At 44.0% G+C, this 26,577-nt stretch overlaps 1 protein-coding gene across 1 annotated transcript in view; it reads right to left on the bottom strand.

Moving 5' to 3' along the window:
• The window catches only part of PAPPA (pappalysin 1), a 178,370-nt gene extending 153,187 nt beyond the window's left edge, over positions 1–25,183 (bottom strand). Inside the window, 1 exon segment of the mRNA XM_009986772.2 lies at positions 24,787–25,183. Coding sequence (XP_009985074.2) covers positions 24,787–25,183 — 397 coding nt within the window.
• Positions 25,184–26,577: the final 1,394 nt, after the last annotated feature.

Below are 26,577 nucleotides of genomic sequence, written 5' to 3'. Positions count from 1 at the left end.
CAAAGGCCAAGGACTGCAGGGACACCCCTCAACTGAAAAAATAATCCTTAGAGCCTTCGGCACCAAACGGCCTTTCTACCATCAACACATAGAAACCAATCCTTCCCCCAAGCCTCCACTTCCAAAAGCATAAACGAAAATCATACATCTCTGACAGTTCAGTCTTCATGAAAAGACGAAATATCCCCTTACCTCACCCCTGCACCCTAACCCTCCCAACACTACAACCAAATAACATCTTCTGCTTCTGATGAAGTTGCTCAACAGCCATCTGTTAACAATCACTCATTAACAGCGCAGTCTTGTCTAGTATCAACAGAGCAAAGGTTACGGGAGCATTCACTGTATTTTTCCTCCCCTCTCCCAGCACCCACCTTCCCCTCTCTCCTCACACCCTTCCCCTCTCCTCCTCCTCCTCCTCCTCCCCTTGTAAAAAAAGTCTTCTGATGGGAAAGTTTAAAAAATTTAAACAGGCCTTTTTTTCTGCACGCTGCTATTTTGCTAGAGACTCTGAGCTCCCCCTTTTCCTGTTTCCTTTGGAAGAGAGATCCCAGGGTTCGGAAGGTAATGTGTTTATTCATCTGTAGGGCGCACTCAGTTCAAAACCTTTTCGAGACCAGCTTCTAGTTTATACTGCTCCTCTGATCAGGAGAAAGTAGAGGAAGAGAACCAGGAAAGGAAAAAACAAACATGCTTAAAAAAAAAAAGACATTTGCCGAGATGGATATTTACCTGAGAAATTCATGATATGAAAGCCAAAGCTACCAATGATCTTCTGGAGTCTGTTTTTTAAGTGTTCTTTAATTTTTCTTTATGGAATAAATACTTCTACAAAGCATTCATTTTCAGATGTATGAGAACCCATAAACCTCTGCATTTTTATGAATCTCAAATGAAGGTATTGTCCAACGATAGTGGGTGGATAACACTGCAATGAATGAGAAGACAGCTGGCAAGACAAGTCCCTCTCCCAAATAAGTCATAAAAAACAAGTTATAAAAATCTCAACTTATTGTAATAAGATCATTAGAGTTGGTCAGATGTTTTGCAAGACAGTTTTTGCCTGCCAAGAAATGCCAACATGGTGAGAGCAGAAAAAGTGATGCAGAAATGGGCTAGTCCCAACAACCCCTCTGAGAAGTTGCAGGTCTTCAACACAGCCAGGGGAACACCAGGAACTCCCTCAGCCGTTTTGACTGCAAGCACATAAAGTCAACCCATCCCATCCAAGCTCCGCATCATCTCCTGCCACCTTTGCTGCCCAGTGACCAAATTCTCCAGGCCTGCAGACCACAGGGCAGCTGCACATGCAACAGCTGCTCCACCTGTTTCTGAAGGCACCCAAGATGATCCCTGTTGTTGGAAGGATGGCTGGAGGTCCTGGAACAGGCTTCTGGGGTCTCCAGCTCTGGGGAAGTCCACCATACAGTCTTTAAGGGTCAAGTTTTTTGGCTTTTTGTACTGATCAGGGCTGGAAATATTCCCCCGAAGAACAAATAAATTATTGTGGAATGGAAATTCAGTTTCCTAGCCAGCATTAAAGAACATCGTCCTCTCTCTGAAGTGCTGCATGATGCTAGTGATTGACCTCAGCTGAACAGATGGAGCTGCTGGAGGAATACTACAGAATAGTAGCAATCCTCCCTTGCCTTTGAGCATTTAAACTCTGATGTGATGCAACGTGTCTTGAGTTTGGCTCAAACAGCTGCCATCAATTCAAGATTTACAAGGAGCCAAAGGAGGGCAGAGAAAGAAAAAAAAACCACCCACCAGTGACAATAGGGACACCACTGAACATGTTCGTATGAAAGCTGAACTAAAAGTCTACTATTCCAGTTCCTTACATTTTCTACTTTAGGGCAAAGGTCACTACTGAATCCGTATACTATGTACGGTATTCTTTTCTCAAACTTTTACTATTAGAGACATCCAACTCTTGATGAAAAGATGGACTGAACACAATTCCTTCAGCAGCAAGACTTGTTTTATTCTTAAGAGAAAAGAAAAAGAGTAAAAAAAGGGATAAAAAACCCCACACTGTCTATAACTTGCAAAGTCGTACCAGTTCTTCATGACCTTCTTTTGCTTGTATGCTGCACCTACTTTCCCAATCCTGCACTTACTTTTGGCTTTAGACTAAGAATCCTCCGGCTAAGGGAGTGTCACTTTTCCATTTTGTCCCCAGCACAATGAAACTAATTTCAGCTGGGACTTTGGATGTCATAATAGAAGAATTTATTACTTCTTCTATGACAACTCATAAGGGCAAAGCCATTGGAAGAGGGACATGTGAAATAATTGCCAGAACTTCTGAAAACTGAGTAATTTGATGTTTTCACAATTTATTTCAATTTAGTAAAAGGTTCCATAGCCATGAGTTATTTCTCAGACATAATTAAGAACATTTTAAACAAGAGGCCTCTTTTACCCCAAACAAGGCTGGTTTTGAGCAAAATCACCCCTTACAATGGTTGACACTCCGAATTTCAAAATTTAGCTGTGACCACAATCAACATTTACATGAAAAACATACAACGTTTAGATTCTCATTTACACTGAGAATTCTTTACAATACTGTGGTAAAGGACATTTTTAGCTACTTAATATCCCTGCACAAACCAAGAGTGGTGTAAAAGAGGCCTCATGGTAAATGAGACTCAAGCCAATGACTGCAAAACCACAATTTGGCGAATATGCCTGAAGTTTTTGAGCCAAGAAATGGTGCGAAATAAAACTGATGTTTGTTTTCCCCACAGCAATTAGATTAAAAAAATATGTACAAGTTTCATACAGCAGCAAACAGTTTTCCTCACTTCTGCTTGCCCTGAGTTGTTAGAAAGGGATGGAGTTACAGCTGAGAAGACTGACAGCCCTTCGAACTCTTCCATCTGAATGATTTTTTCCCTGTAAAGCTGCTGTTCCTGAAACCTAAGGGATTGAACTGGAATTTTATCTTTTATTAAAAAACAGAAGAGGTGCTAGTTCAGCTTTCCAGTAAGAGGCATTGGTAACCTTCCTTCCCCACAAAGGAGTGAGTCACTGTTCAGACAACTCCAGAGAAGAGCATGAAGAGAGTAAGATGCCACGTTCCAGTATGCTTGGCCAGAGACAGACTTTGATGGCCCAGTGAGGCTCTTTCCAGTCCCATGATGTTTGTCCCTTACAGGAAAAGTAAATTCCTAGGCAGCAAAAGAGTGGGGAAAGCTGGAAAATTAAACTCCAAAGGCCAAAAGCCAAACATGGAAAAACAGAAAGATAGTCTCTCCCTTTTTTCACAAGTGAAATCTCAGTTCCCCGGCTACTGCTCTACAACTGCTCCAGTCTACAACTGTCCACCTGACCTCTTTCAGGACACCCTAACCAAGGCCAGTGTACAATTTACATCCCAGTTTGGTTTCAGGACTTTGCTGCGGACTTAAGCAGAGCCACATCCTTGCACAGGCCCTGTGTGCTGGACGGGATTTGACAGCACGAGCACAGCGTGTAGCATCAGCTGCTGAACTCCTGGAAGAAAAGTCCTGGGTGAGGACACAAGGCATTGCTGTAACCAACTTTGTGATGCCGAGATTGGAGCAGATGTTTATCAGCAGCAGCCACAGAGAAACTGGAACTCACAGCTAGAGGCTGTAGCTGCTGGAGTCCTAAGTAGCACTCTGTGGGCAGAGTTTGAAAGGAGAGAGGCCGAAGTAGCCCATGTGAGCTGCTATAATCCACTTTAATATTATCAATAACAGACTCCAGGCCTCCCTCACTCAGTTCAGCGCCGTTTCTTGCGTCTTAACAGCAATCTTCCCGTTAATCAGCCCAGCCACAGAATTACCCAAGAATTTAATTCTTTATGCAGAAAAAGTTTCCCCACTTCACTGAGCAACAGGAAGAAAAAAGAAAAAGAGAGGGGGAAAAAAAAAAAAGGACTTGTTATGCTTTCCTTTCCAGGAGCCGAGAGGCTGGGGGAAGGGGAAGAAGGAGGTCAGTATGACTTTGAACACATCAGGTGTGCTGCAGAGCCCATCAGAGCCGTGCAAGGCAGAACGGAAAACAGTGCCCTGCACTTCTGAAAGTTGGCCGTGCCTGTTTTGCTGGGAGCCTCCAACCAGAGGTGACAGGACTCAGTTATGAAAGGGGAATTTAGGTCAACAATCAAAGCTGCAGTCAGGGGGCCCAAGAACAGGGAGCTAAAGGTTGGGGCTGTTTTTTTCTTTAGCATGCTTTAATCGTTTAGTATCAAAGCACAGAGGAACGCTTGAAAGAGCAAATATTCTACAGGAACCTATAGAAAGCTTTTATCTGTCCAGAGGAAAATAATTAAACCCGACAGATTTGGGTTAAGTATCCCATGTTCCATGCAATTGGATAAGTCAGCGAAGATCCACTGGAGCAGTTCTTGAGTTCTGCACTGGATATTTCATGGTATGACGTCGAACCCAATATAGTTTTACAAAGGGGAGAAATAATCTCTCCTTTCCTCTGCCATGCTTCCCCAGCCCCCACTTCCTTCCACAATAGTTAAATAATTCAAAGTCCAGAGTACTTAAGGCAACATCTCTGTCTATACCATTTCCAACACAGCTAAGAGGCCTCCTGAGGTCGCCCTCTGAGACCAGGAGTGGCTCAAGCAAACCACTCGAGACTTGCTCAGGTGGCAACATACTACTTAAGTGAGCAAAAAGGGGATGTTTGCTGCTGCTATCAATCTAGCTGAATTCACACCAGATATTATCTTTTACAAGCTATGCAATAGGATTCGGATTTGAGACAGAAGGACAGAGTTCTTTTCATTTTGACATGAAAGACAAGATCAGCATCATGTAGAAATACAGAGTCTAATTCAGCTATGCCTATTTAATGTTGAGAATACGGCGCTGGGCTCTTTGCAATATCAAAATCTTTATATCATTGCCATTTAGCATTAAATTAAGCATATACTCCGTACTGTTTCTCAAATTCCCAATCACTCATATGTTCCATGAGACACCTTAGTGCCTGAAAGCAGGGAGATGAGAATGGCTAAAACAGCAAAACATGACTTTGCAGTGGCTAGTTAGTTACGAACATTATATAAATCCTTCCCTTCTGATAACAAAATCATGTAGGCTGCAACAGAGCAGCCACTGGCATGGACAATCATATTAGTGCCACTTCACTGAGCCTATTGTGAGAATACACCCGCTAACAGTATAGAAGAGCTTACTGCACACAGATCTGGTAGGCTGGGGTTAGTGAGAAATTATTAGATTGTGAGGATTTTGAGGCGTCAGTGAACACACACCACCCCATAACCGGATGGCACAGAGGAGCGAGTATTGTAACGGGGCCATCCTTGGACTGGGTGTTGCTTTTGCAAGGGCTCCTTTGTATACAGTGTCAGCGTAAACACGGACTAGTGGGAAGGTTGGCTTCTTATCTAGATCTCCCTAAGCATTTCACAATAAAGCTGCAGAACCAGTGGAGACTGGTACTCGCTTAACAAACTGTGGCTGTTTATGATCTAATAACTAGGTTTGGGCAGGCTTTTAGATGGATAGCAAAAAGCACATCCTTCGCAAAGGTCAAACTCCAGTCCCTGCTATAAAGTCTGGGACCACAGGAACATTCCAGAGAACAAGGGTAAGGATTTTCTAATATTTGCAAAACAATTTATTTCTCCTGTCTTGTTCTCAGAAACGACTGAATATTTTTGGTTGAAGCTTGGAAAAACAGTGTATGTTCATGTTATTAGAGATGATCGTAACACATGCAGACATAGGGATAGTACTAAGACAGTACAGGCAGGCTTTGTTCTGATACTACTTAACTTTAAGCCATAAACTCCGCAGCCATCAGCATGTTCCTTCAGAGAATCACTGGTTTATGCCATAAATATGGGACACTTTGCATCAAGCTTGATTCAGACAAGAATTCAGGTTTGTGGCTGTCAGTTTTAGACACTCTAGTGTGGCCCACTGATAACAAAGCAGAATTTAGTGTTTATGAAAAATCCAGATATCCTTCAAATATAGGGAATGAAAAGTCATCAATAAGTTTGTTGGTTTGGCTTAAAGGGACCCGAATACACCTCTCAGCTTCAAAGCTTATCTATGCTCAGTGATGAGGACCAGGTTACGAATTAACCACCCTATCATAGCTCAGGCAGTGTATTCACCTTCAGAGAAACCCGACATTAACATCGTTCTCACTTTAAAAGCAGATGTTGCAAAACACACAGACACGTATCAAGAGGCACGCATGAAAATCATCCATCTTTCACAAACACATGCAGAAGTAACACATAAAAACCTGCAAAAAAGGGGCACGAACAGAGCGGCACACCAGCAGAAGGGATGCTCTGCACACACAGATCACTGTACCCAGCAACGTGCTTGGTGGAACATACATTACCTCTGCTTTCACGTCTCCTTCTCCTCTCTGTGCTCTTAGCCAAATACTGATTAGCTATCAAAGCTCTACAAAGAAATTTACTCTCGTGCATGCTCACACAGAGTATCTCTCCTCTCTTTTGCAAGAGTTAATGCTTGAGAGCAAACACAGAGTATCTTCTATGGAAGGAACAGACACGTAAGTACCATAACTTCCAGGCAACCTAAACAATAAAGTGGTATTTTGGGGCTTCTTTTGGAAAAGAGCAGAGAGAATTGATCATAAACTGGGTCAAGATAGGTCAGCATACCTCAGAGCAGATCAGATGGCCAGAGCATCCCAGGAGGAAACGTTCTCCTGGAAGGATTACTAGGGGCACATCTGTGCCATCAGATGACCGTGCACAATACCCATCAGCTCACTGGGAGTTCAATATGGCATTTCCTTTCAAAACGTGCTTTGTGCCTGACAAGCACTGCAAGTCAATCAGCTGCAGCGGCGGCCAAGGCCGTAGTCGTGTTGGAAAAATGCCCGACATGCTGCCCTGCGGAACCGCCTCGGTGGCCAGAAACGCGGAGCAGCAAGAAGTGGAGGTCTACACATGAGATTGCATGTGGTGCTGATCAAAATACACAGCCAGGACTGAAGGAGGGACAACAACACAGCTTGTTTTGCTTTTTAGAATTCCCTTGTCTCTGACCTTTACAGCAGCTTTAGGGCAGCACTGGAACCAGCTGAGCAGTTACTACTCCCAGCTGCAGAGAGAAGAGCTTTTACACCGTTGCACAATGCATGTGTGTTTGAGCGGGGGGGGAGGTTAGGGCTAGAGAACAAAGGAGGAAATCTAGTGGCACCTAAATCAAACATTATGATCAATGAGGGAGAGGGAAGAGGACCTGGGGAGTGGGGACAACCTTACAACCTTTCCAGGATCAGATAGATGGCCAACATCCACATTATTACAAAACCAAAACAAAAACAAAAAATTCCATGAATGCAAACTAGGGCACCCTGCAAGGAGACTGTAAAAATCACATCATGATAGCTTAGACTTGTTTTTGTAATTGAGGGGCATTTCCACATGAAACAGTTCGAGTTATTTAATTGGATTTTGAGAACGTTCTTGGGCAGATACTTTCTGAGTGCAAAACTGAGTAGTTCCAGTGCACTTAACACTGATTTATACCATGCAAGGTCTTTGCCTCTGTAAGAATTAAATATTGTACTGCAAAATATCTTAGATCTTTTTCCTGACTGAAATATCTTATTGCATCTCGCTCTCCCATATGAGTGCATCTTTGCTGTGCTAACAGAAACAACTGAGGAATTTACCGACCCCAAAAGCAAGGTCTCCGCTGCCATGCACAGAACAGCACGCTCTGACAGCAGCAGAACGGAGCATGTTTGCTGCTGCTGCTGCTTTTGAAAGGGATCCGGGCCTTCTCTAGTCCTGACTATTTCATGCCTCAAATTCCCAGCTCCATACTTGCACACAAGTTCCAAACCCATACACAAACCACAGAGATATTTATGCTTTCTAGGAAACGTTCAGCTGAAAAAAACCTGCCTCTCTAACATGATATAACTATTATAGTATGCATTCCAGATAGGCTGTAGTCACCACATACTAACCTAAGTATATAATTTTAGAGGTCTATTTTTCTGCTCAGTTTGAATCCAATTTCATTTGGTTTGGTATGATTTTCCTCCTGGAAATACCTGAGCCTGTGTTTCTGCTCGACAAATATCAGTGATCGCTTGATCTGTGAGCACAAATAAATAGACATCTAAAAAAAAAAAATTCTCACACAGATACTCACGATGTCTTAGAAGTGCATAGAAGCAAATTCACACCTATTAAACTGAAGGCTGTAGCTGAAAATTCAGCCTTTAGTTCTTAAAGGACAAGATGGGACAGCGATGGGCAAACCTCCAAAAGGTCATAATTCTACTTTGCTTTCCATAAGCGTTGCCAAAGTCAAATGCTTCTCAAAAGTAATTGACCTTCTCAAGTCTGCAGAACTGGGAGAAAAATGTAAAAGAAACAAGCTACCTTGGAAGATTTTTGGCAATTCCTGTGTTTAGCTGAGCAGCAGGAAATATCGTATGTCCAACCTTTCTTATGTTATTTCAGCCCTTCCACTTCTGGTTAAATTTGGAACCAAAGAAATGAAGACTAACAAAATAGCTGGTCCACGTACTACTTTCTCTGTGCATTAGCCTATACATACACATGTGCACATGGGTTTGAGGGAGCAGACCAGGGCATTTTGAGCATTTGGCAAAAATCTGAATTTTAAGAAATGGCCTCCAGCTGGGTATGGCTCAAATGAAACGAAATTATGTCTCAGAAGACTAATTACCTTTGATAGGTCTTTGGTCTATATTTTTTTTATTGCAACTCAGCCAAAGTCACAGGAATAGGTCTGTTCAGCCTACGTACCCTTCTGGACTGCTGTTCTGCCCTGAGACTGTGAGACAGACCACCCAGCAAGGAGATGACAAGCAAAAGTCACCCCAAGCTTATTCTCTGCTTTCTCATTCACTTCTTTCTTTGTAACAAATGTCTGCTGTGTTAGCTTCGCAGTCCTGACATTGTCAATGCTCCCACTGCCAGAGGGAAACCAGAGGAGGGCCACGAAGATGATAAGAGGGCTGGAGCACCTTTCCTATGAGGACAGGCTGAAAGAGTTGGGGCTGTTCAGCCTGGAGAAGAGGAGGCTCCGGGGTGACCTTATAGCAGTCTTCCAGTACCTCAAGGGGGCCTACAAGAAAGATGGGGAGAGGCTGTTCAGGAGGGCCAGTTGTGATAGGACAAGGGGTAATGGTTTTAAAATAGAGGGAGGTAGATTCAGGTTGGATATTAGGAAAAAATTTTTTACCATGAGAGTTGTAGAACACTGGAACAGGTTGCCCAGAGAGGTGGTGGATGCTCCATCCCTGGAGACGTTCAAGGCCCGGTTGGATGAGGCCCTGAGCAACCTGATCTAGTTGGAGATATCCCTGTTCCTTGCAGGGGGGTTGGACTAGATGACCTTTGAAGGTCCCTTCCAGCCCTAACGATTCTATGATTCTATGATTCTATGATTTTGCTCCCCAAAGGCTGGATTCTGGAGTTCTTACTACCTTCAGTGAGAAAAGGTTTCAGTCTTGGTTTTCAGCTTGTCTTCAGACTAGCACGCTGGGCTGTTTTGAAAGGGAAAAGTCTGGTCATTGCTCAGCACACCACTCTGGTCAAAGGTAACAAAATCTAAGTAAGATTAACAGGATCATGTGAAACTGAGCCTGACAATTCAACTATAGTGATGCCCAGGAGACCCTACAAAAACCTAAAAATACTATGGTGAGTAGAAATATCCTACCAATATCTAGGAGAATCCACAGAAATACTGGAAAATTAAAGAATTTGAAATTAGCATCCTAGTGCTACCTGTGCTTTACTGTTGGCTTCAGTTATTTTTGCAGTAGTACCTGAAAGACCCAGAATAATTTGACATTAGAAGCACTCAGGCACAATACAGGTGACAACTGAATAAACTTCTCTTTAAAGAACTTGTAATTTGGAAAACCACTGAATTTTATTTTGAATATTATGGTGACAGATACTCTACTATTCTACTCCAAAAGGTCTTTCAAGAATCAACTTCTCTCGAGGCATTTTCTCTCTGTTCTGAAGGCGCTTAGTCTCTGTGTGCATCCATTGCATTTATTCGTATCCTCTATTACTAGATTTCCAGCCTCCAATTATCAGATTAATATTCTCCAAACATATACTTAAAGATCATGATGATCAAGTCACCTCTTAATCTTCTTCAGTCAAATATTTTAAGACTTGTTACAAATCCTATCATTATTGTCATGGTTAATTTTTTCTTTAAATCCTCTTTTCTACAACATCCTTCTTAAACTGTGAACACCAGAACAGGACAAAGTAGTTCATCAGCAGCTACTCCAGTGTCAATATAAGGATAATACAACCTCCCCAGTCCTCTTCAATGCTTTCTTGTTTACACAGCCAATGATGACTCTAAACCTTTGGCCACAGCATCACATTGGCAGCTCACATTTACATGCTTTATCTTTTCCAACATGCAGTTACTCCTACACATTTCGCTTCCAGGTGAAAGACCCTTCCCCCACCATCCGTCCTTTACGTATGACCTGCCGCTCGACTTTCTATATGTATGACTTCACATTTGGCTTTATTCTCATGCATACTGTTTGCATGTTCTCAATTTTTGAAAACACCCAAACGAGAGTCTTGTTTTGGTCATTGTTTACCACTCCCTGAACTCTGCAACATCTGCAAATTTTATCAGCACTGATTTTTTGTTTTCTTGCAGGTTGTTGACAGAAAATATTAACTAGTGAAGAGCCAAGATTGCATTGTGCTGAATACGAGGGAATGTGGCCAGAGTCACACTGTTCAGGCAACAGCTCTGTTTTTCAGTAGGGGAAAATAAATACCTGTGATACTCATGAATACGAGCTTACACAAGTCAAGAGAAAAAAGATGGGACAAATAGATAAGTATGAGATTGGCAAGATACACCTCCGTCTTTTGTCTCTTTGGCATTCCATAACCTCAGTCTTCTCTTTAGAACAGCACAGCACTGCAGGGACCTAGCACAACCTTGGCCAATGGGACTTCTTGGCTGAGCATTCCTTCCTTTTGGTACAATGCAGGAGTAGCACTTGCCTTTTAAGCATTATACGTAATCAAAGCGCTGCACTGATGTTATTACCTCATCCTTACAAACAGCATCTCTCTGAGGGCTGCTGAGAACCATTATCCCACCTTGACAGAGGGAAAGGACCAAGGTGAAGGCACATCAGAGCAATTGCAAAGTAGGAACTAAAATCCCAGAGCGACCTGCGCACCTCCAACCACTCTGCCACAAAAGCAACAGTTTGAATTAGCAGAAGAGGGAGCCGCTTCTCTCTCACACAGCAATTTCATCACTGCTGAAACAAACACCTTTTCTTTCTCCCAAAGCATCTCATTTATCGCTGAAGGAAATCTCTGTTCTCTTCCCAAAACCACCAGCCAAAAAGAAACCTCTACCCTTTGCAACTGCCTCTGTTTCCTTCTCTGCCAGCTAGTCTCTCTCTCTCTCTCCTGTCCTTGCAAAACATCTTGTTGCGATGCCCTTCTATAATAATTTTCACTTAAAAATGCGTGCCTTTTCAAGCTTGCCTTGTCACCAGCGCTTGACGAGTGTCAGAGAAACCCCAAACAAGCCAGGCTGCAAGATCATCAGTGCAAAGGACACCATGTGTTGAACACATTGACAGTTCTCAATAAACAACATCCCTGCTGAACAGCTGGTTGGGTTGCTTGGGTTTGGAAGAATGTTGGCCACATTGCCGCCTACTTACGTGCATCCTCCTCAATGATGCGCAGAAGATCCTGTGCATGGGGAGCGGAAATACATCACTTCCAGAAGATACCAAAGTATTTTTAAGAAAACTGTATCTGAACACAAGATGTGCAATAAAGTGTTGGTTTCTTGATATAGGTGCAAGAGACATTCATTCTGAGGGAGGGGAGCGATGGGCAGTGGTAGGAAAAACTATCATAATCTCATTTCCTTCTTCCCTCTCTAATGAAATACCTACCTCCTATTTCATTTAATGCCTTCTTAAGTATCAGAGCACAGCAACTGTTCACCAAAACAGTTGGGCCATCACAGTGTGAGACAAAACACATGGTTGGTTCAGAAGGACCCTTGACTCCTCTGCCATCAGCACTTCAGGCAGAGGAAAGAGCTTGATCCAGCTCAGCCTCCTACTGCTGCAAGGTGTCTTCCTCCACGAGTGCAAGTGCTCCTGGCCCACCTTTGCTTCCAAACCCCAACCCTGCAGAAACCTTTGGAGAAGAAACACAGATCCCTCACAGTATCATTTTGCCTCTGTGAGATGCAGCTGCTGTTGCTTCCCTCTCTGGCCTATTCCATGGAGCCTGCAGGTGTTTGGATACGGCCACTTCCCAGTAAAACTGGTGGTATGCTGATGTTTAAAATAAAATAAAATAAACCCCTAGTATTACAGCATATAGCTGAAGACCACCCCTGTCTGAGCATTGCCTCTGGTGAGACACAGAATGTAAACAGTCTCTTTGATTAAACCATCTCTAGCAAGAGAACTTTGGGGAATTCCAGTCTTTCCCAGCGCAAAGAAGAGCAGAAGAAACTCTGCTCTTCATTAATTCAGAGCTCTTCAAAGGGCAAGAATGAATCGCTCAACTTTCTTCCTTGGAGAAACTGTTGATAGTTATCCTGGAATTCTTGGAGGAAGCTCACCAGTATAAATCAGGTCCATTTCTGCCCCCCTTCCCCCTCCCTTTATTTAATCAGTTCACAGGCAAAGGGATTGTGCAACGGCTGATAAACTTTGTCCGTGCTGCAATACAGAATGCTCATTTCCGATTGTCTTTCTCCCCTGTTGGGCTGGGAGGTGGAGAGACTGCACTGGAATAGTCCTACAGATAAGGCTATTAATTACATGCTAGAAAATATTTGTACAGTAAAAGAAACTGCTCTTTCAACAAAAAGCAACAGATAAGACTATTTTAAACCATCCCATTTTAAGGGATGGAGATTCTGCCAGCACTGAAAACCTTTTCTAATACACCTAAACCTTCGTGGTTCTTAGTACTAAAAGTGAGACCACAACTCTCACATCTATAATATCTGTAAAAACTCCCTTATTCCCAATTTCCAAAGACACTCCTTACGGAAGAGGGGGAGCCTGGGACAGTGATATGAGCACTGCATTGGTGCCACAACTCTGCACGAGTGTGGAACCACGGCCCTGACCAGTACTGCCTCCCTCGCTCCTAGGGTTTCTCTTTATTTGGTTATTTTAGCCATGCATTTTGAATAGCCAGAAAGGCTTTTTACAGGAACCCAGTATTTCCTGGAAGGAAACAAACACATAATTCTCTCACCTCCTATCTGAGACCACCAAAGGCACAACCCAGGACAGTCACAAGAAAACGGACTTTTTCTTGGGTTCCCTCTGTGCTGTGAAGGATTTGGGGGTCCTCTGGAGCAAGTTAAAGCATTTTGTGATTTCCAGCTGACAGCACCATTACCATGCCTATCTCTTCCTTGCTCCAGAGCTCTTGGTGACTACACAGCTCCGTGTTATCTACTTCCTTGGGTCCTGCTCACTCTCACCTCCTTACACCAGTGGCTCCATGAGAGAGATGTGTGACACCAGATGTGTCAGCCTCATGCTCAGACTACAGTAGGACATCCTTTTATAGCCTTTGCACAACTCAGGAGCAACAGTTTTGCCATGAGCTAGCACCTACATTTCAGTGTTTTAAAAACATAAGTCAGAATTGGTGCATATATCAAGGAAAAATTCTACTAGCTCATTGAAGCCAGTCTCTCTGCTTGGGGTTCTCAAATACTGTCCAGGCTGATTTTAAAGCAAATCGAGACTATAATTTTGGTCTCTCTTTTTTTCATATTTTCCATGATGAAGGGAAAAGAAGAGAAAGATGCATAGTTAGACAGACAAGCAGACATCTCAAAGAAACTCCTACAAGCAGATGCAGAGTAGGAAACATCCAGCAACCCTGCTGGCTCCAACCCACAGCCTGGACCTGAGCACATGGTTGATTTCATTAACTAACTTTTCTTCCTGTGAACTTCCTCTGAGGGTGTTTGTTTATAAACAGAGGAGGGGATATTATTGCTGGAGATGAGACAGTATGGGAGGGGGTGAAAGAGTTTACAGCCACAAGACTGGAGAGTAGAGTTCAGAAGGGTTTGTTGCTGGAAACACAAAGGGCTCACTGTAAAAACAGTATATGGCCTAATTTCACAGTCCAGAGGGATTACGATAGGTAGATGCAGAAAATGCTCCAAAAAGTAAAAACAACCCTACATTGCACAAATGTTTCCCACTGCATCACCATAACCATTACACACCCAAATTAAACCATCGACAGCGGTGACGGTGGTTGGAGGTTGCTCTCCATGACATCTCCTTTGCTTGTTCATTTTCCCCATTGCATGCACTCTGTCTCTGCCTCAGATTCGACACACTCAGTGATCTGGAGCAGCCCACCAGACTTCCTCTCCAAAGGAGTTACTCTAGGTTTACATTGGTGTGTGCAACAGCAGAATCTGGCTTGTACTGCTCATCCTTCCCTCTGCCAAGTACATATTTCAAAATCATGTGTGTAATGCCTTTAGTTAACATTTGCTTTTTCTCCCAGTACTCTTTTTCTCCCTGAACATCTCCATTCATGAGCTACAGCACGGGAGGCTTCCAAGTCTTGTCTAGTTCACACTGAAAATGATTCCCATGAAATTATCACTGGTGAAGGGTGCTGTTTTGATCTCAGAGAGGCTGCTCTGTTTATCCACAAGACAGATGCAAGACACAACTGACAGAAAGACCTGTTGTTTAGCCGTGAGAGCATGCACTAGATGATGGCCCCCCTCTCCCCCAAACAGTCTGGAGCACCAACACGCTGTGTGCAAAGCCCCTTCTGCAACCACTCACCTGGTCCGTATTTAACTCTGGGGTAAATGAGTTATTTTTGCCCTTAATTAATAACCTGAGATATCCAGAGACAGATTTTCAGCATTTCCTAGGAACGTGCTTAGCAGTTACAACTTACATATTCTACAAGCTGTTTCAGCAAGTCAATATATTAATCGATATGCAGATGTATCAAAAATACCAAAGCACTCCAATTTAAATAAGAGCACTCTGAACTAAGGGGCTTCAGTGATATTTGCTTTTCTCTCCCATTACGGGCAGCATACACTGTGCCATTTGAGAAATGCAAAAATTCGCACTGATTCAAACATCACCAGCATGTCTAGGTCAGAGATATTAATTCCAGACCATCTGATTATCTGCAATCTCCAAAGAGCTCATGTCACAAATGCCAGCTGCCTTCTTCACCCATTCCTCATGTTGCCAGTGCTTTCAACAGCGTGACATCAGGTGAAAGACTTCACCATCAGCTCGGTACAACAATTACCCAGTGAAGAACCATCAGCAGCTACAACAAAACATCCTACAGGAATTACGGGGTGTTGACTTCACCTAGAGAACAACTCAGGCTGAGAAATAACTCTCATCACACCTGAAAAAAAAAAAAAAAGGTTTCACAAAAGGCCAAGCCTTCTAGCCTTCATTTCTAGCTCTGTCACGAACACACTGCCAAATCTTGGCCAAATCAGAGCATCCCTCCATTCCTCAATTTCCCTGATTTTAAGAGCGATGTTCTCTCAGACCTGAGAAACTTATCACCACCATCAGCAGGATGTTTTGAAGCAGTTATCAGCATTACGAAACCGCAATCTTACTGCGATGATAAAGGAAAATAACCATAGTAGGACATTAGAACAGGGGAAAAACCCTCCATTCAAAACTAAGTAACACTGGGAACAGTGAAGGCCTTTCCTTTCCTTTTCTTTCCCTTCTTGAATAAAACAAACAAAATAATGATGATAAGATCTCTTTCCTCAATCCAATGGATGATCTTTGTGGATATGCTTCCAACACTAACAGCAGAGAGTAGGCAAGGAAGAAAACGAAGGAGGAAAGGAGCCTGCAGCTGATGCTTGGTGTTGGGAACAGGGCTCCTCTTCTCCCAATTCCATGACGACAGAGGACTCCTGGGAATCAGATGAGGGAGGGGAAGATGGGTCAGAAGAGAGAAATCCATATGGGAAAGTGATTTAAAGCAAATAAAGAGGCAATAAATTAGATAAGGAAAAGGAGGAAAAACACAGCAGAGGGGAGGAAGGAGAAGAGATAAAAGAGCCCTAAGTATCACTCAAAAGGAAGACTCGCGGAAAGCCTACCAGACCCCAGGAGTTAATCAGCAAAGAACAGAGTGGTTTTCTTCTCTAACACAGCAATTCTTTTGCTTTCATGAGCTGGTATCATATCTCTCAGAGGCTGCTTCACCAGGCCAATTCCAGATGCTTCTCAGTTTCACTTCACCCTCACTCCCTCTTTGTGAGAACAGCCGCTTGCGCCTTGTTTGTGTACCGCTAGGATGGATATTAAACAGAACAGTATCAATAATTCCCGGAAAATATGCATGAGCATATGCCTGACTAAGCACACAAACACACAGCCTGCTTACCCTCTGCTTCCACTGCATTTCCAACACGAATTGGCTGAAGTCACCAACCTGGTGGCCACCCCTGGTCTCCAAGGAGGGACATCACCCTCCTGCAGTGCAAGAAGATGAGAACTACAGAGAGTTCAAGCACACGCTTGCTAGAGAGGAGGAAACCAGCAACTGTGCGGAGCAGGAAGAAGGGAAACACGGGGGAATCAAGGACACCAGATAGCAGAGAAAAAATTGAGACTAGGATGGTGATAAGGGAGGGTGGAGGGATTGGACGGGAAAGTTACACACTTACATCACCCAGCAAAACAGACAACCAGAGAGAGTGTTTTGAATAAGTGCTCGGTTTAACACTGAAAAAAAAAAAAGAAGAGAAAGGATGAAAGAGACAGAGGCCAAAGTGGGATTTGGAGTATAGCAAAAACAACTAAAATAAACATGTCCCCTTCCCCTGGCCAACTTCTCTGACGTTTAGGGCTTCGCAATTTTTCTTCTCTTGTATCCAAAGCAAAAAAGGACAGCAAAATAAGGGATGTTAAAGCAAGGACCATGGAAAGGTCCAGGCTGTAGAAGAGGGATGCAGAGGAGTCTCTGAAATCAGATCCTAAGCCAGAGTCAGCCAAGGTCAATGGTATTTTTTCATGATCTTGAACAGGTTTAGGATCAAATCCATGCTGCCTGCATAAATCTAACATCATGAATCCAGTCCCATTCTCACCAAGGGATAATCTGACTTGTATTTATATTTGTTTACAGTTTTAACTATGATACATACTGCACCCTCACTTGGTGCTTGGCAACCTTATGGATGTTGAGCAGTCCTCAGCTAAGCAACTTGTTCTGATCATTATGAACAAGGATAGCAGAAAGCAAAAATTCTGGAATAATGTATTCATTCTTGTTCTCTTTTTAACTCCTTTTAACTTGCCTTTTTGAGTTCTGCTCTGCTCATGTTCAGAGTAAGAGTACTTTGACTTCATGGATGGCTTTGGGGAGAGTAAACTTTATAATAGGCACTAACATCAAATCAAAGCAGTTTACAAGATCTGCCACTTGTGTCAGAATATGTGGGGAAATAAACAAGCTGCTCTTCCTTGATCATTGGATTTTAAATGCTCTATTGATCGTTGGAAAAAAATCAAAGGTGCTTTGGAAATTGTGTGTGTATGTGCATGCGTGCTCACACCAGAGAAAACGAAAAGAAATGTAGGGATAAGTAGAAATTAGCAGAACAACAACAAAGCGTTTCTTCTGCACAGAAAGCTGAAATAAAACTAAGAATCACATCCAGATGTCAGCTACTCCAAGGTAGGGAAAGGCCCATAGAGCTACAGAAACATACAGTCAGAAGAAAGGTACACCTTCATTTTCAGAAGTCTCATTTTGGGGAAACAAGCAAACGAACAGGACAGCACAGTCAGTTGTTCTGTGCTCAGAACAATGCATGAAGCAAATGCTCAGAACCTGGGAAATAGAAAAGTCCACTATATTTTGCATATTTGAAATGGAAAGGGTAATATGGACTGACCATGTAAAGACAGTACTAGAGGAAAAATTTGGTAGTATTGAGAGAGGAGATTAAATGAAGACAAAGATGATATTAGACTGGCTGATCCAGTTCAGAGAAAAATGTAGAGGGTTTTGATCAAACAAGACTTTCGTGATCCGTCTTCAGAACAATCTGGAATATAAGATTTTGAGAAGTAAAACGTAATAAAATGAGCACGTTCATTCTTACTATGATGAGATGTAGGAACTGCCACACAGACTAAGACCAGAGAAGGGTGGGAAATGTTTGATAAAATATTTTTCTCAGGAAAAAGGGAAATTAATCAAAACAGGCTATCTGTGAGAAAGGATCAGTTCTGGCAAATATTCTAACTTAAAATTTCAATAGAAGTTTCATAACTATCAAAATACCTGGTTCTTTTTTAACTTTCTAAAAATAAGAAAGCTGATATCTTTTACCAGCAAATGTTTTTCTTTCTCATACTTAACACTTTTCTAAACCAATGCTTTGGATTTTAGGTACTTAAGATGTTGTCAATCTGTGCTTCTCTTTTCCTGTCTTACATTATAGTAGTGACTCTTGGTCTTAGCTAAAGATCTTTGGTTTATAGTAGAGCACTGGGAAATTTTCTGTGGCCTGTGCTATATCAGAACGTACAAAGTAGATATTCTGTGAATGTTTGGACTAATTATCTGTTGTTATATCCCTGACACTTCAGGGGACTGAATTTGGCAACCCAGGTGGTCCCTTCTCTGCTTCTGCTCCTATAATTTCTATCAGAGAAAAGAAAAGAGGAACTGAAAAAATAACGGCTAAAATTGGAAGCAAAGCTATTATACGGGAACATTTCAGCTGACCCCAGTCACGGAAGGGTTTATTTTTGTTTTTTTCAATATGTCTTTTTGAGAAAAGCCACTATATTTTGGCTCTTTTTCTGGCTCAGGACAGCATGAGCAATGGAAACCCAAGGTGAAAGAACTCAGTTAATCCCCTGGTCTTGAGAGCACCCAAAACCCATTGGTCCTGCAGTATTTTTGTGTTAAAGCCGCTCTGGCCAGCGTCATGGCTGCACCTCTCTTGCGACAGACCTGAAGAACCTGGCACCTGTGCCCTGACCGAGCCAGACCTGGCCTCCAAAGAAGGCACTTCTCACAGCTGGCACACCCAGCTGGCATGCCCCTGCTGCATTTAACCAGGGTCGGGTCCCAGTGACCAGGGAGGTGCCTGCTGGCAGTTCGGCTCTTCACCGTTTGACGCACTGGCCAAGGACCTCTCTCACCCTTGGCAAAGGCTAAGGAGCACATGGAGCAGCATTGGCAAACCCCTGGACTCACTCTGAAAGCGGAGACCTGTCTCGTTCTTCACAAGAGAGGTGAGACACACCTACCTTCATGGGACATTTTGGGGTTAGGGTCCCCAGGGAGCCAGCATAACCCCTCCCAGTTACTCCAGTGCTCAGTGAGGCCTCTGGGATTTGGAATTTAAGCGCGTCTTTCACTATGCCACATGTGGCCGGGGCTGACGGTGGGCACCTCTGCCTCTGCCCAGCGCAGCCTCAGGATCCCCTCAGCCATCCGCATCGCTGCCCTGGTGCCACATGGGGAGGTGACGTGGGGACCCGGGGAGCAGCTTCAACCTGATGTGATAACTTTCCAGCATCTGAATTCACCAACCAGATCTGTCTCTCCACGACGGCTTAGCGTGCGAATGCTCTCCGAGGGCTGCTTCTCGCCGCAGCTCTGCTCTGCACTTCTCCAGACGTCTCCAGGAATCCCCAAGGAGAGCCCTGCTCCCGCTCGCTCTCCGCACACCACCCCCTCGGCTTTGCTTTCCACCTCACATGAGTTTTTCTAACTGAAACAGGCTGGCTTGAAATAAATCAGGCCGAAATGAAGCTTGGAGAGGCAAGCTCAGCCTGGGACACATCTCCGTGCCTACAGGAGACAGCCATACATCATTTAGGAATCTAAATTTGCCATCCTGCACATACACAGAGTCAAATTTCCCTCTTTCTTTTATTACCATTTTATTAATTAGAGCAGCCTACATGTGAGTGCTTTAAGGAAAAAAAAACCCAAACCTTTCTTCTAGCTGTGCTAGGATGACTCTAGTGTGTAACTGGTCAAAAGAACGAGGCCAGTTAAAATTGGAAATCTTATGGAAAGAAAAATTCTTTTTCTTTTCCAGTTTCTGACTCTTGTCCCACCTTCTGCTGGCTGAAGGAAATGTCCAGTTGAAACGCAAATGTTTAGTAAATGACAAGCTATGCCGTATTTTTTCAGTGGCCTATTAGTCATACCTTATCCAAATCCATACTCATGAAGTGGCTAATCATTTAAACCCATCTACAGGGAAGCCAAAACCACACGGCTACCTGTAGCCTTCAGCAACAGTGTGTTGGAGGCTTGTCACCCTGAAGGAGCATCTGGGCAGGTGTTCAAGCTCCTGTCACTTTGGTCCAGCCATTACTCCACTCTGCCCATCGCGTCCATCACCCTGGGACCTGGCACTCACCAGCACTAATTAAACAACAGAACTACAAGCTTTACATTTGACTTACTCATAGTCCTTCGTTCTGGTACTTCATTACAGATCAAACCAACAAAATTAAGGCAATGAAAAGACAACAGGCTGTTGAAGACAAGAAAATGCTGCATTATCTATCTACTGATTATTTTAGTGCCAGTGAAACTCAGAGTAAACTCTCTATGGAAGACATCCTCAAGTTGCCAACACGTCCCTTACAAGGATCAGCTCCAGGGACAGGACCCAGCTCACCAATTCTGCCTGAAGCATATTAATTCAATATCAGACCCCAAAACTTCAGAAGGAAACCAAATTAACCCCCCAAAGTAAACATATATTCTTAAACCTTGTGGAGGGAACAGACCTAAGGAGTGTCAATTACATATCTTTATAATTGCCCAATTATTGGACCCCAACACAGATGTTTCTCAGTCTCTTACGTGCGAGAGCTGTGGCTTTAAGCGAGCTCCACTGTGCTGATTTTGGCATTTCTTTCCCATCGGATTCTGCTGCAGTTTTATGTTCACCAAGGATTGAAGTTGGGAAAACATAGGCACTCCCTTACATATGAAGCTTTATTAAGTTGGGATCATGCTCTCTGTTGGCAGGCAAAGAAATAGAGAGAAAGAGGAGAATGAAACTGGGAAGGGGAAAAAAAACCACCAAAACAAAACACAAATAACTTTCCCTCTTCAGAGCAGGCACGCTTTCTTACTCCAGCTCCCACTGCAGATCATTCATCCCTCTCCTCTCAGCTCTCAGCCAGTAAAGAGTCAACATCTCCTTCCTATGACAACATGAGCTACCCCGCTCCTGAGCCATATACCAGAAAACACACTGACAGGGACTCAGGAGGATCCTGTTTCTTAGGATGGAGTAGCATTTCCACAGTAGAACTGAAATACCTTTGATTCCAACAGAAGCAAGGTCAACCGTGCTTTGAGGCGTCTTATTTTGCACGGCATGTGCATTACCTAACTTGCCTACAGCGTGGACCTTAACTCCTTCGTTCACGACTAGAGATGCGTTCAAAGGCTCTACAGGGGAAAGTGCACAAACTTGCATGATTAATACCATGTGCACATGTGTGCGTTTGTCAGAGGGATGTACTGTGCTGTGGGGTAGGTACGCACATCCAGGGAGTGTTTGTCCAAGAACTACGCGGCCCGGGGAGGGAGGCGAGTACGCACGAGCCGAGAGCTGCCTCCGCCGGAGAGCCGCACCGCGGGAGCTGCACGAACGAAGCGCAGCCCAGCTCCGAAAATGCTTCTGAGCTTTTGCGTAACACAGATCAATGGGTCAGACTTCTAGTTTCCCAACAGCTTTCCCTGACAAATACCAGAACAGATATCAGTGAAGTCAAACAGGGCAGCAATAACATCACTGCCAACCAGCGTGAAAATTGGCAGAGCCTGGCACCAAGGACCGCCCATCATCAGAGACAGGGCATGGCCTGGCGCAATGACGAACCCACTTAACAGCGCTGTAAAATTAGCCATTTATGAAAACAAATTGAATACTGCAGCAGAGGGTGACGTAAGGAGAGTTGGCTCCAGACAGAAACAGAAACTCCTGTAGCCTGGATTAGCAGAAGAGCTCCATTATATCAGAGCTCAGGCGTAGAAGCTGATAACAACTTGGGTCCTACATGAGATTTTTAACAGACACAACAGACCTCCCCTATAGGCACATATGTGGCTCCTACATGACTTGCAGCTACTACTTATATGCCAGCAAGGAGGGATGGAAAGGGAGCAGTCAACATAGGCAGAGGGTGGGGGGCAGAAGGCAGATGGAGGACTCTGAAAAAAAGTTGTCTTCCAGTCAATCCCGCCCTCTCCCCCAGATCTGTATGATCACACAGTTTCCCACTTTGCAACTGGGATGGAAGTTGGGGAGAAACTCACTTCTGGCACCCCCAGCAAATTTGACCCAGCCCCTGATTCCCCCAAACACCCAGAAGGGCTGTTTGATTTCAGTGGGGTCCTACAGATGCAACTTCAATGGCAGAACAGGGCTCCTGGGTCTGTCACATCCCAAAACAGTGAAAATGAGAAAGCCAAGAGTTTTGGCAGCCAGAACCCTTGATTTCCTCATTGAGGGAAGCGTAATCTCTCCCTAAGCTTGCTGCAGGTCTGGGAGGCTGTGGTGTGCGGAGGATACTCCGAGTGAGTTCCTCTTGGACCTCTTCCAGGTGTTTACACACAGAGCCAAACCTGGCTCCTCTTCAAGACCGAGTGCAAGGCGGGGAGGGGGAGCTTAAAAATAAAATAAAAATCACAAAGTCCTCCCGAGCTGAGCTGCAAGCTCTACGGTGCTAAACTGGGGCATTTCTTTTCATTTTTCATAGTGGAATGTTATTTCCATGCATAAAATGGGTCAAGTGTTTTATACAGGCAACAGCCCAACCTCCCCCATCCAATTAAAGTATTTTACTACAAATGATCTTTGTGTGTGTTTGCTTAGGTTCCCTATTGTGTGAATTAGAGATACTTGCGCCAAAGTCAGACACGGGGTCTTAGACGTTGGATTAAACACGTTAAAAAACCACAATGGCCACGTTTTGCCACTGACGAGATCCATGAAAACCCAAATTCTGCCTTTCCTAACTTGAAAGGGAAGCACTTTGAGTCCTGGGGTTTAAGTTAAGGTTGGGAACCATAAGTGTGGAGTATGAGAAAGCCAGGGGAAATAAAAGCGAGTAATAATCTATTTCACCTATGAAATTACTCATCTGCCTGTCCTACTAGAGGCAAAAGGGACCAGCCCACGCCCGGCACCTCCTGCCCACCCCGTGTCCCCCTCCTCGCGAGTGAGCGGAGCAGTTGGGAGTGGGGAAAGTTAAGGAAACGCACTGCTGAGTTCATCTTAGTTGTTGTTTTCCTTAGGACAAAGCAACTTTCCTGCGAGGCGACAGTGGCCGCAGGTCGGGGATGGGGCAGCGGAGACGGAGAAGATCGCAGCAGGGAGGGTGGCAGCAGAGAGGGGAGCTGGGCTGGCGCCGAGCAGCCACCGTACCACCGGCACAAGCATCCGCTGCCTTCTGGTAGGAAGTGACTCCAGTTCAAGGCAAAGGGGAAATCCTCCCTGTCTCTTTAAGGCATCCTAGGACATGGAAACTTTGTACTTTCAGGGAACCTCCTTGCCAAAAGAACTGTAAAACATGTCTTCCCCCTTCAACCCCCCCATACCCGTTTCTTTTTCTGACTTGTTTTCTGCTGGGTTTTTTTTTAAAGGGTATTTCCATTTTCTGTGACTTCCTTCAGAGCAAAGATGGATGTGGTGACATTTATAAGGGTTTGTAACCCTCCAAAAAGTATCCGATTTCACGACAACTTCGCTGCACTTTATCACTAAAGCGGGGAGAGGGTGGGAGGTGGCAGGAGGGAGGGGGAGAGGGAGCGAGCACGAGGAAAAGGACCCAAATTCATGATGGGGGTCATAAAATTTAAATAAGAAAAGTGCAATATTCCTCATTATTGTTCAGCTCAGACAGCTTAGACTGGTAGCTGCTTTGAGTACTAAACGATTTTATAGGGCTATTTGACCTCACGATCATTTGTGTTACACTTGCCATTTCTAAGGGGAGACAAAAATACTCAACACATCCTCTAGCTGCAGTGCTAGTCCCAGCCCTGGCTGAGTGTCGAGGGGTTGGGAACTTTATAAACTCATTTGATTCATTGAGGTTTCACAATAGCCAAAAGTTCCTTTACAGCTTTTTGGAAACCACATGCTAACATTGCATCTAGAAAGGTAACAGTGAAGTACACTGAAGAGCTAATAAAACTAAGGAAATCGTGTAGGGACCTTAGACACGCATTTCTTTGCAGCCACACACTAGACACACACGTTTCTTTTCATACACACTTACAAGCTACTTTAAATGCTCTATTTACAATTTTCTGACCTGAGAAGCAGGTAAAAACCCACCCTAAGAGCGCTCTCTCCGATCCGCACTTTAATCCGTACACACAGAAATAAAGAAAGTACCCGGGATACTGCCATTTCCCTATGCAAAAGTTTACATAACTTTTTCTGCAAGCACACACTTTCAGACAGTTTGCTGAGCTCCGGTATTTCATCAAAAATACACCTATAAAGGCACCCGAGCGTGTTCCCACAAGCACTCACACACGTACGTGTGTTGCGAGGCACACTCGCCCGTTTCAACGTCCACACACATACACTACACACACGCACGCCTACAGCTGGCTGTTCCGCCGGCTCCCGAAACGTAAAAGGGATGCTGCAGCCACGGGCATGACGAACTACCTACCTGCAATGACAGCCGGAGATCTCTGTCCTCCTTCAGCTTTCAGCCACACTTGCAAAGTGAAGGCATCTCGGGGCAGCTCAACGTCTGCCTTCAGCCGCAGCTGATCACCTTGTCCACTGAAATAGAGCGCCCTGCTCGGGGTAAGGGACTCCTCTTCGTCCTTTACCTCCCGCTGTTGCCTCCTGCGGGGGCCATGCCCCGGCTCCAGCCCCGCAGTGGAGCGCCTTCCTCGGGCTAACCTGGTGGCACAGGTGCCCGGGGCGGTGTGGAGGAGCTGGCGGCTGTGCCGGGTGTCCCTTCTTGCCCTGCGGGAGCGCTCGTCCATCCCACATTCGGGTCCACTGGCCAGGGCTGTACAGAGAAGCGCAAGAGGCAGCAGCAAACTCCAGAGCTGCATTTCCAATCTTCCCCCCCCTTCTCCCCTGCAAATCCTCCCGATCTGCCAGCTTTGGGCTCCTCCTTGCCTTGACTTTCTTCTCTTGTTCACCCTTCTTGGTATTTGCTCTTTTTATAACCCTTCTCAGTTGCTTTTTCTTTTCTTTTTTTCTTTTTCTTTCTTTCTTTTTCCTGCTTATAGATTTTTTTTTTCCTTAAAACAAATAGAAATAAAATAAATCAAAACTCCTTCTTGGTTGAAATGTATTTCTCTGTTCTTCCTCCTCTATCTGTCTTCTTCTCCTCTATTCCTCCACAGCTGGAATTCCTCTCTCTCTTCTTTTCTCTGCTGGATTTTCTTCCCTTTATTTTTTTCTTCTTAAAAAAAACACACACACACTCTCACACACACACAAAACAAAAAAAACAAAACAACCCCCCCAGCTTTCTCCAAGACTCAGACCCACTGGTTTCCCTCCCCCCAAAAGATGCTCTAATCTATTTATTTTTTTGGCCTCCTTTATAACATAAGCCACAACCCCCTCCTTCCCCCCCAACCTCCCCCCCTCCCTTCTTCTCCACAAAATGAAAGAAAAGAGAAAAAGCCCCTCAGAAGATGAGTAAACAAGAATATGCTAATCTACTCTAGGGTGCTCCACCTTCCCAATTGAATGATTCCCATTAAAACTGCAGGGATCATGACTAATCAATCAGCTTGAAGGAGCAGATAGCTCCAGAGGTTCAAACACTTTTGCTGTTTTTCTTTTTCCCCTCTTCTTTTTCTCTCTTCCTCTTTCCCCCTATCACTTTCCCTCCTCTTATTTATTTTTTAAAGAAGACAATCAAGATGAATGGATCAACGTGACAAAAATCCTGCACCCCCTTTTTTGCAATCTCCCCAGCTTTCTTTCTCAGTCCAGTCCAAAACACACATTCCTATTTTTTTTTCTTGGCAAAAGAGAAAGCTATTTCTCCTCTCAGACTCCCCGTTGCACTTTGCTGGTAAACCTTATGCTCCTCTGCAGCACATAAAGAGTCTTGAAACTTGAGTCTCAGATATTTTTTTTAATTGCTTTCTTTCTTTCTCTCTCTCTCTCTCTCTTTTTCTAATTCTTTCTTTTCCTCTTATTATTTTCATAAAGTTATGCAATCAGCCAGGCTCCCCCTTTTGTGGTCCCCCTCAGTGCAGTTGTGTGCAGCTAATCCAAATGTTGCATCAAAGGTCCCCATCGAATCATCAGGAGCTAAAAGGAAAGAAGCTTTTTGAAGAGCATTTGCCTTCCAGAAGCTGTAGCAACAGAGCAGGATTTGGTTTTTGAATGCTCCAAAGACTCCTGGGTTTTTTTGAAATAATAATTAAAAAAAAAAAATTTATTGGTGGGTTGAGTAAAAAAATCCTCTCTCAATATTGTTAAT

Source organism: Tauraco erythrolophus, chromosome 22, assembly GCF_009769465.1.
Source record: "Tauraco erythrolophus isolate bTauEry1 chromosome 22, bTauEry1.pri, whole genome shotgun sequence".
Lineage (NCBI taxonomy): Eukaryota > Metazoa > Chordata > Aves > Musophagiformes > Musophagidae > Tauraco > Tauraco erythrolophus.
This window is presented reverse-complemented; position numbering and strand designations above follow the sequence as displayed.